The 11,463-nt window shown below is 34.7% G+C and overlaps 1 protein-coding gene across 2 annotated transcripts in view; it reads right to left on the minus strand.

Moving 5' to 3' along the window:
• LOC145680486 (uncharacterized) overlaps nucleotides 1-4,836 on the minus strand; it is a gene marked incomplete at its 3' end in the record, with an annotated part of 146,248 nt that extends 141,412 nt beyond the window's left edge. The window contains 1 exon segment of one of the 2 annotated variants that reach the window (XM_081751062.1): nucleotides 4,429-4,836. In XM_081751062.1, the coding sequence (XP_081607188.1) occupies nucleotides 4,429-4,584 (156 nt within the window). In that variant the 5' untranslated portion in view covers nucleotides 4,585-4,836. 2 annotated transcript variants of the gene reach the window in all.
• Nucleotides 4,837-11,463: the final 6,627 nt, after the last annotated feature.

The following is an 11,463-nucleotide window of genomic DNA, read 5'->3' on the forward strand; positions in this document are numbered from 1 at the left end:
TCATCACAGTTTTCGAAAATTTACATGTATTTCATTAAAAGGTTTTATCTCGCGCGTTATTGATAGCTCGCAACATTAAGTGAATTTCACTTGATGTTTGCCATCATTAATAAAACCAAAATCTCGAATAAAAACTACGTCTGTGTAAGTTGTAATAATAATAATAATAATAATAATAATGATAAAAAGAAGAAGAAAATTTATTTTTTATTATTGCAAAACCTCTCATAACTCCATGCATCAAGTTCGAACTTGCTCAAAAAGTTCTGCTGCAACCACGAAACAGTTCATTACGTGATTCGGTGTCGTGAACATCGTCCTAGTGTTCTCTAGAACCATGACAATTGTTTTAACTGGGAACATGACATTATAGTGCACTAGTACAGTGTTTGTGTGAATAACAAGAAGTCCTATTACAGTAAGGACCGTATTAAATGTGTTGATTATTCTAAAAGGCATAAGAGGATTGTATACAGTAAGAATTCTTGACAAAAATTTTATCTTGCGGTAAAATATATGGATTGCGTACAGCGCGTCTGCCAAAACGCAGTATTAAGAGAGGATGATTATTTGTGTAAACGGTGCTTTGAATATTTACCGTGAACAACGTGAATGTGTGTGAGATATTGGTGACCACGGAAAAAGGTGTAAATATGGAATTATGCACCAGCAAGATAATCTGTTCCTCTCAATGTAGATTTGGAAACCATTGACCAGACAGTTAACATGCTAAACATGAATGTGTAGCCATTAAAACGGCAGTTATCGGTGAAACCTAGACTACGGTGAAGCATTCACCTTTCAAAATTTTTCATACTGCTTTTCAAATCGCTTTGTGTACAGGACACAAATAATCATCCTCCCCTAATAGTAGGATTGGGCAGACACGCTGTACACAATCCATATATTTTACCGCAAGATAAACTTTTTGTCTAGAATTCTGTCTGTGTACAATCTTCTTACGGCTTTTAGCATAATCAACATATTTAATACGGTCCTTACTTTAATAGGATTTCCCCTTTGTTATTCACACAAAAAATTTTAACTAGTGCACTACAATGTCATGTTACCAGTGAAAACAATTTTCATGGTTCTAGAGAACACTGTTCACTACACCGAATCACGAAAACTATCAATAACGCAAAAGATAATATCTTTTAATGAAATACATGTAAGTTTTCGAAAACTGTGATGATGTGGGAAAATTATGCTACATGTGATGTTCACAATCATTAATGAATACCAAATATCAAATAAAACCCACGTAGTGTCGCTTGGAAACAAATAAAAGTTCTACCAAGTTGGCAACACTGCCAACCGAATTGGAACTAACGTAAAAATCATCATATTGATACAAATCAACTTTCGGAACTTCATCATAACTTTAACACACAGTTTCTGATTTAATGTGAAATATATATTTAATTTTCAATTGTCCCGAGCCGATTTTGGGTCCCGAGTAGGAAACCCTGTAACTCGAAAACGAATCGGAATTCGACTCATGTTTATAGGAACTTTTCTATTGGATTTGATGTAAGGATTCATCCCTCAAAATTTCCACACTCCCTTTCAAATCGCCTTGTGTATAGGACCTATATACCCATAGGAAATATTTACATTTCAAGTACAAAAATCGAAATTTCAATAATTAATTGCGAATGTTAGGGGCTGCAGCCGCATGAACGGTTAACGGATATTAAATACTTCGGTACTTCTCCAATAGTTGTAAAAAAAATCAATTTTTAAAAGGTGGGTTTTTTGAGAAAATGGCGTCCAAACATGGCGTCTTAATGAAATTTTCAGCTTTTCATCATGCTATAGCGTGGAATGTAATAATCAGAAACGTAAGTCCTTTACATTTTCAAGAGACCTTATGGAGTAGATTTCGATGCTAGAAGCAGATGGTTGGTATTACTCGTGAGGACAGAAAAATAAATGAAGTTAGCAAAAATTTCACCAAAGTTGGCAACATTGCGAGTGAATTGCGCGATTCCTATTGGACCAATAAACGAATTTTGGTCCTCCACCGAAACATACAACTGTATACTCTTCCTGCTATTGCGATTATGTTACTAAGTACACTCGTTTCCCTACAATAAAATTTTTAGTTTGATATTTTTTTCAGTTTTTCGAGCAATCCGAGAGGAGGGCAGCCATTTTGGAAGGCTGTATATCGAAGAAAAAATTTTTTTCAGCAAAGAGAAAAAAATATGGGTCTAATAATATTGCATGTAGATTCCATATAAAAAAAAATAAACTAAATCTGAGACAGTCGTGTGGACCACCCTGGACGATTTGAAATGGAATCACATATATATATATATATATATATATATATATATATATATATATATATATATATATATATATATCTTCAAATGTAACCAATTTCATGTAATTACGATTATCCAAAGCGACGTAGCTTAATACCACTTTAAAATATGACAGTATTTTTGTGAACACGCTGTATTATAAAGAAAAAAGATTGCTTCTAATGGGTTGAGACATTGTGTTCTAACAACATGCATAAAATTTAAAAATAGACCGTCAAATTAAAAAAAAAAAAAAAAAAAAAACTTTGACTTCCCTTGCTGTAGATGATTCTCTACGACGTTACCCTGGAAATGATTGTGTTCTTCTATTATATAAAATTATTTCCATCATTGAGTCGTAGTTCCTTGGAAGTTGTTCCTTTAAGAGTAGGAGTTGCAGTTGACTCATTTTAGGGCTGTCCCTTACGGGTATGAATATGTATTCAGACGTATGCCATAAAAACAACTGTGCAAAAAACACACCAACTTGTGCCAGGTAACCACAAAAAGTGAGAATGCTATCTAACCAAGTCAGGGCAGAGGCAGGCGCAGGAACGTGTCCGTAGGGAGGAGGCGTGTCAACGACGAACATTATGTGCATAAACGAGGATAATGCAACTAACATTTGATATCACACTCACTCATAATTTTCGCTCAAATACATGCCTTGTAATGGTTATCAAACTCTCTCATCTTAGCCCTACCATAACCCTTGTAATGGTTTGACGTTGGTAACATTACACTTGCAAACAAAAAGTACTGTTTTCCTACTTCCATTTTCCTCGCACGGATGATCCGTAAGAAGTATTCTCGTGCACGGGAGATACGTAGCTATTTTTAACTATTACCTCGGCGATATTTACATTCAATATTTCTTTTAAACACAACAGGCGGTGTGTATATAAGATAGTAAAGAATGTTGATGTTCTACGTAATTTATCCACCTTATGGTCAATTATATTGTAATAACACTTACATCGTTCCACCCCTGTTACTACATATAGAAGTATGGTGCCTACATAAACAAGGGGTTAAGTGCCTTATCGCCGGACCGATTTTTCGAAATTTACCGGGTCAATTGGAGAAGTTTGTGAGTAGGAACGAGTGAAAGTGAGATAAGTGAAATAGTAAAAGTGAAGAAAGTTGTTGTTTTTGTTGGTTGATTTTGATGTAAGCGGCACAGTATGTGGGGGCGGAAGGACTATTTTGCAGAGAGGTACATTTCTTATGATATAGTAATACGAAAGGCATGGCGTTGGTGAAGAAGGAAGAGCATTTCGAGGGCTATTTAGCGGAGTATTTATTTAAGGAAAAGAAACCCGAGGAAATTCTTGTACACGATTTTTTTCCTCAAACTGGAAAAGTTTAAAAACCTTTTGAAGATAAGTGACTTCTAACTGAACGGGATTGTATTTCTGCATAGTGTACAGAAGCTGTAATGTATGTTAAAAAGTGAAGCGTTGTAAGTATGAAACCATCACAAGTGCTATTGAAATTTTTATGACCGCCAAAACCCATGTTGCCACTATCCTCGCTTACGTGTATACCCACTGTCGCTGATGCGCCTGCTTCCTTCGGACGCACGACCTCGCTCCGCTGGACCCCTCTGCTACGCTCCTGCCGACTCCATTAGATAGCATTCGTGTTTTAGTGCCCACCTAGCACAGGTTGGTTTGTGTTTTTGGAATGTCTAACGTAAAGTAACGTCATCTAACGTAACTTCATGTAATCCAACAAAATATAACCGAATGCAATACATTTTGGAGCTTTTTTGCAGTTTTCAAAGTGGTCCGGCGATACGGCACTAATGCCTAAACAAGTTCCTGACATCTTACTTTTACCTTAAGAACTGTTAAACTTGTACTTAACCTGAAATTTTTCCGAAAAAAACAGCCCACTTTTACCTTAAGAACTGTTAAACTTATACTTAACCTGAAAGTTTTCCGAAAAAAAAACAGCCCAATATTTTCTTCTTTTATTATTATTGTTATTTTTACTTCGTAACGTGTCAGAACACAAAATGTGTTAAAACTAATTTCTAATCAATTTCAAGCAACAACATAAGTACTTACGAATTTATTTGCTATTGGTTGCACTGGATAACTATTATACTTACCACCAAGGATAGGCAATTTAGAATTTTCTCCTTTAATTCTCGTCGAATTCCTTCTTCACAAAATATGCTTAATTTCATACTTGTGTTTATCAAACACAAGCGACATAATGTTTGGTAGTCTGAATTTCGAATTCTGGACGAGAACTGAGGTTTCATTTTCCACGCTTACTTCATGAATATTTTCTGAAATAAACTAATATAAATAAGAAACTTAATGATCTGTCTGATCAGCACTAAATATGCACATAACTCTTTCACAAAACACCACTTCTTCTAAATTTGTATTTACGGGATAAACGTTTTTGACGCTTTCCATCATAACACCAAACTAGAAAAGTACGTGAATAACAACCAATGATACCAGTAGTGTTGCCAGGACAACAGCACTTCCACAACATGTCAAAGTCTCAAAACCTCTAGATAAGTTTAAAAGCAATGTGTCGTTACTACGCAGAGGCGTTCTGAAGCGTGATTAGAGCCATACTAAAGAGTTCGACTAACATATGTTTCTTGCAGTAGTCAGGCTTTTAGTATGACGCTACTTATACTACAAAACGACCCTGCATAAAGCCCAAGAAGACTTGTAACTTTTTTTACAAGTTATAAAATATAATACAGTAGAGATACAAACTTAATGATAAAAGTAATATCTAAATACTAATGTCAATATTTATATTTTCTCATAAGGAAAAATGTACGAGTAAGTGTTACACCACCACTTTATGCTATATACAATTGTGCAATATCTGATTTTTTTTTTTTTAAATTACACTAGTATTACAAGACTAGTTCTTTTGAGAAATAACCCTAAAAAAATGAAATGCAAAACTGGCGAATTTCTTACATGGAATATACACTGGGTTATTTGAAATTCCATCATATAATTAACAGAGTACATAACATAGTAGGGAAATATGTAAAAGCGGTTAATATGACCAGAAATGAGTCCATCCATTATGGAAGCCAATCTCACATCGTTCTATTCTAGCACTATTCTTTTCATGCTCTATCGACTATGCTCCTGCCCTGACACTCCTAAATAGCATTCTCGATTTTTTTTTTTTTTTACTTTCGTATATGTGGCATGTCTGGATGCGCATTTGTCCCTTACGAGAAAACCCTCGTAAAATTAATCTGCACTCATGAAAGCGGTCCTCCCCCTTCCATGCACGTAGCCAAACTCCCTCTATAAAAATTGTTGTGGAAGTACCGCAGGATTCTGAAACTTGGATATTTGGTTAGAGCACATACTAGTTCCTAAGTGAAGTCTTGAACCGACTACGGTAGGTCGCATAGTCTTTGAGCTATGCTTCTACAAAATTTATTTCCGGCATAAATCCGAAAGAAAGCACTTGTGCACCCAGGTTGGTCTATACTTTTTGTCTTATCTTGGTGTCAGGAATCACCTCCCAAACGTTGTCGGTGTTGTTTTGAAACACCCTGTATATACGTACATTTTTGCCTTGTACCTTTATATGCTTTGTAGCTTGAGAAAATAGTTACAAATAATATAGTAAGTAATAGGTGACAGGTAATACATTAACTACCCTAAAAAAGTGACATGACTTCCATGAGGTTACCTAAACTGAACGCACAAAGAAACATTATAGCCTATACTAGACTAATAAACTTCAATATAATTTCAACTGACAATCGTGTAAATTTAATAAGCATTAACAAACTTTAGCATTTATTAAAGATCTTGAGTTCTTTCATATTCATTTTTATTGTTCAGAAAATCGTTAACGTCTTCCGTGCGTCTCAAACATATGAATATTAAAGAGGCCTACAATACTTGAACGTCCGTACGCATAAAAAATCTAATCAACGAAAAAAATATAAAATAATAATTGGTAAAATATTAGTCTAATGTTACACCACCACTTTTTATGCTGTTCTTGCATCCACCTGACGAGGTTCTGCCGCATTGCATTTACAAATTACTTGCTGGACACAAACTGTAACGCATCTGCGACGACTTTCTGAATAGGCCTATGTCAATAATTTTATCTTCTTCAAGCATAGAGGCTACCTCTTGTTCTATTTCAAGTGCGGTTAATGCTGATGTTCTGTCCTGACCAGACTTATAACGAAGATATTATTTGATCAGTGGCGTATTTAGGTGGGCTCTGGGCTTAAGCCCTCCCCACGAAATTTTATTTACTATATTAAAGTAAATGACATATCTTGCAGAATTTTCATATTTCCAGGACTAAAGTTACCAAGGCCCCCGAAACAAAATCGTAAATACGCCACTGGATTTGAGAGTCTTATGCACGCTGAAAGAACACTCACAAGAAGCTGATAACACAGGTAGCGCAAGACTGTTTCCAGCAAATTCGTAATTTGGGGAAAAATTGCCTTGGGCAGAATAGCTCGCAGGTACGAGATATTTGTAATTTCTTTCTCAATAAGAGATTCTACGTAATTTTTACAATAACAAATTCATATTCAGGAAAATCTATTTCGAATTGCGTAGCACACTCTTCCATTGCCTCCTCCATCAAGAACAGCTTTGTTTTAGGATGACATGCTTGAATGCCACCAATTACAGATATATTTTCCTTGCAGAATTTTCTGACAAACTCGTTCACAATGTTGTCATCATTCTCCTAAATTTTCGTAAATAACTATAAAGATGGTCCTAAATTTTCCAAATAAGTACAGATAACGATCACTAAAGTTCATAATTGACTGTTTAAGAACAGTTTATTTGATATATTTCTATAACGTAACATAGCCCTTCTCCCACCAAATTTGACCCCCTCACCCTCCGTTCCATATGGCGCTCAGCCGCTATAATTTTGCACATAAAAATATTTTCACATACTCTACCAGCTGCACTATGTCTCATCCTGCATCTCAACTCATCAATTTGGACCCTTTACTTAGACGACTCCCAGCCCCAAAGTTACTGATCTTATACTCACATTACTGTTCACTTAATGTTTAAAAAATAGCCTATAAATGTGTTTTAAAAATAACCTTTTCTTAGAAGTATGAATCATTTCAGTTTACTAGGGATAATTTTTTTCATTTATTGTAGGATAAAAACAATTTGTAACATAATATTAAATAAATATTTGAGGGTGCGAAACCAAGATTTGGGGGGCGGTGCCCCCGTGTCCCTCCCTAGCTACGTCCCTGCTACATGCTACATACACAGAAAATGTTGACTGTAAAAAAAAAAAATGTGTATCTTTAGCACAATGGAATAACGACAAAAGGATTACACACCTTCTATCTGTGTGCGATGTTCCCACCAAATCCTTATAACTTTCTTCACGAACATTTAATTTTCACCCCAGATTTTCTATTATGAGATTTACTGTGACAACCGTGCAACCAATATGTCTGAAAACTAATGACAAACTACCAGCGGCGTATTGCCAACACCATGACATAAAGTCTTTATTTTTCGTGACAGCAGAAATAAATTGAAAGTTCGAAAGTACTCCCTGTTCTAATGTACCACTATTTATATATCGCTGTTTTGAAATAACATTAATATTTCTTCCATAAATTTTATAAATCTATGGTTCAATAAACTATAGTTTATCCAAAAACGTCTATTTACTATTAATATATTAAGTGTATAGGCAATAGAAAATGAAATGAAATCTTTAAGTTTTACGTCCCATGGTTATGCCGGTTTGGCTAAAGGATACGGTGACGATGAGTAATGAATGAAATGCTGTAATGAAGAAAGTGGGAGGAAACGGGAGAACCCCCAAAAAACCCACGCACACTGTTTGTCCACCACAAAGTTCACTTGGAGGGGACTGGGATCGAACCCGAGGCCCCAAGCACCAGAGGTGAACGCTCTACTACTGAGCCACCGCGGCCCCGTATAGGCAATAGCTTGCCAGGTGCAGTTATCTCACAAAATGTGTCTCTACGCGTAGCAAACACAATAGAGTTGTTAACATCATTTCTACCAAAACTTGACATGCGTCCGTTTTTTCAAAAAACAAAAAGGTCAATTATGATCAGTAGTTTATTTGTGAATTTAGTAGAAGGTGGGAATATTTGTAATGAATTGCTACTAAAACATGAAGTTGAATTATTGTACTTTATAACAGATTATGTAGCCTATGAAAGGGGGAAAATATTTTTCCAGGCTAGGAAGACTGGATTGAACTTAGAGGCAGGGAAGTCAAGACTTAGAAGGGGGTAAATTCCCAGATTTCCCTGGCTACAAATAAATCCCTGATAATGATATATAACAATGCAGTATTTGTTTCGATAAAGTGGCAGATGTGTCACACAAGTAATATTTAATTGTGAAATTGTTTGGATGTAGTGCATTTACCAGACTCAATTGTGGAATTACACTCTAAATTAAGCCGCTATTAATGCTTAAAAGAGTCTTCCATTTTGGTCGGTAATGTAAAGCGATTCTGCTCCGCAATATAATTAAACAGTATAAGGCTTCTCGGTGGCGTTAGTAAATCTTCGCTGAACATAAACACTCCCTAACGATTCTTGAATCGATTTTATTTTAATCCATAGAATATCTGTTTAATTTAGCCAATGGTATTTGGCAATCCATAGGTTGATTCTTTGAATCGCGTTTCTGTACCACATGAAAAGTGAAAGAATCTCCGATGTAAAGAGAGCAAAATGATAAATCGGAAAACGAGTTATAACATCGAAATTACAAAAAGTATGTGACATTTCCTCCATTATTATTATTATTATGAAAGAAAATGGTTCACTATAAAAGTGATAAGTCGACTTACCAATAGTAATCCAGTACATTAGAAACTTGAATCAGGGCCGTCGCGTGCGTTATAAGCGCCCGGGGAGAGAATTTCCTGGCGCCCCGCCCCCCAAAGTGTTATGAAAAACAGAGATTTAAATGTGGAATGTAAGACAAAAGAAGTTGGTGTTATGTCAGTTTATTAGAGTGAATGGCTTTTGTAGTTAAAACATAAAAGTTAATGAAAACATGTTTTTGAATTATTGAAATCGAGTGCTATTCTTGCTTATTTCAAGGTAAGAAAAAAAAAACCTTCTCGCAGAGGGTTGGAGAGAGTTCCAGTTGAATAATTTTCAAATTCAATATTCTATCGGGAGTCCCTCAAGGATATAATCTAGGTCCCTTATTGTTTCTTCTTATTGCTAATGATATACCTTTGTGTATTTAAACTTCTCAAGTTCTTTTTGCCGATGATCTCAAATTATACTTCAAAGTAAGTTCAATTGAGTCGTCCATTTCCAAAACGGCTCTTATCCATTTACAAAAAATCCCAGAAAACCCGAGAAAAACTGTAGGATACATGTGTTTTGTAGAACTGGAAATATGTGAGGATGTTCAGGTTTTTTTTTTTTTTTTTTTTACATCAACACACTGAAGTATTACCAGTTCCACAAAACATGCAGATCCTATTTTTTTTTTTTTTTTTTAAGTTTTCTGAGATTTTCTGTAAATGGACAAGAATCGTTTTGGAAATGGACGACTCAGATGACTGCGTGAAATTTCAACAGGCTCTAGAGAGAGTTCAAATATAGTGTGTTAAGAATAAATTAGTCTTAAATGTCTCCAAATGTAAATCTGTATCTTTCACGAGGAAAGGAAATCCAATTAACTTTGCCTATACAATACGTGGCACTTCTTTGTCTACCTCAAATACTATCAAAGATTAATATATATATATATATATATATATATATATATATATATATATATATATATATATATATATATATAATTCTAGCAAATTAACCTTTGCTCAACACATTGACACAATAACAAGTAGTGCTGTTTGGATAGCAAATGTCACTAAATACTCTGATGCAGTAGAAAATATAGTTTAATTTTTATAAATGCTTGCACACAAGAAAACCGGTTTCTACCCAAATATGTCCCCTATGAAGACTTAGTAACGAATTTTAGTTTTCAAACATTAGAAAAAAGGATATGGGTATTTGATCTGTTGTTCTTACATAAATTATTAAACTGTAAAATTGAGTGTCCAGAATTAGTTTCAGAAGTGTTATTACGTGTCCCAATAAGCAAGACTAGAACAGCAAACACTGGGATATTCTATTGTAGGAAAGCAAGAACTAACATATTACATAAGCCTCTTGTGTAAAGGATGTGTGCTTCATAAACGAAATGATAAGATTTCATGTAGTAGATGTAGGCCTATTTGGTATGTCCGAAAACACGTTCAAGACAATTATTAGGCAATAACTTCTGCATAGTAAACGACGAATATTTGTGTATGTATAATAGTGCATGTTACAACATAAGTATGTACAAGACAGTATAATTGGACATTAAACCTGTTGTGTTGTTCTTATGAAATAAATAAATAAGTAAATAAATAGTTTACTTAGCAGTGGCCTGATCTTACTAAAATATCTGAATTAACATTATTTAAAAAAAAAACAATTAATTTACCAACATACTGAATTCCTTGAATTTTATTGATTTGTCTTTCCGGCGCCCCTTGGTCGCGGCGCCCGGGGCCGCCCCGCCCACGCGACGGCCCTGACTTGCATGCACAATATTGTACGTATTACAAAACGTTTCGTTGTATTTTTTCGCAAAATATTATACAAGATTTGAAATAATGGAAATGTCAGTGTATGGAATGTAAATTATAGACTGCAGAATGGATAGTACGCGCAGTTGATTTACATTTATTCCGTTGTAATATGTGTAATTATTTATGCTGAGATTCAAGAGAGAGACACGATGGACCACTTCATAATATATTAATTTAGTTATTATATGAAATGCACAAGGCAACAGTGTGGAGAATGGTGCTGCATTATTACCTGATTTTTTTTAAAAAAAAAATCAAATTATGTCAATCATTTAAAACTGAAAATACCCTTATTAGATGAAAATTTATTATGTAAATTGAATTATGGTTTGCAGCTTACCTAAATCAAAGGCATTTCCTCCTTCTTTTAAAAAACCTTTGTAGATGAAAAAGCTGAGGACTAATTCGCAGTTCAAATCGTAACATCAAAGTGATTAAAACTCCCCAATCGATTTTTTTTTTTTAAATTGTTTCTAAT

Source organism: Thermobia domestica, chromosome 3 (assembly GCF_964235325.1).
Source record: "Thermobia domestica chromosome 3, izTheDome1.hap1.1, whole genome shotgun sequence".
NCBI classification, from domain to species: domain Eukaryota; kingdom Metazoa; phylum Arthropoda; class Insecta; order Zygentoma; family Lepismatidae; genus Thermobia; species Thermobia domestica.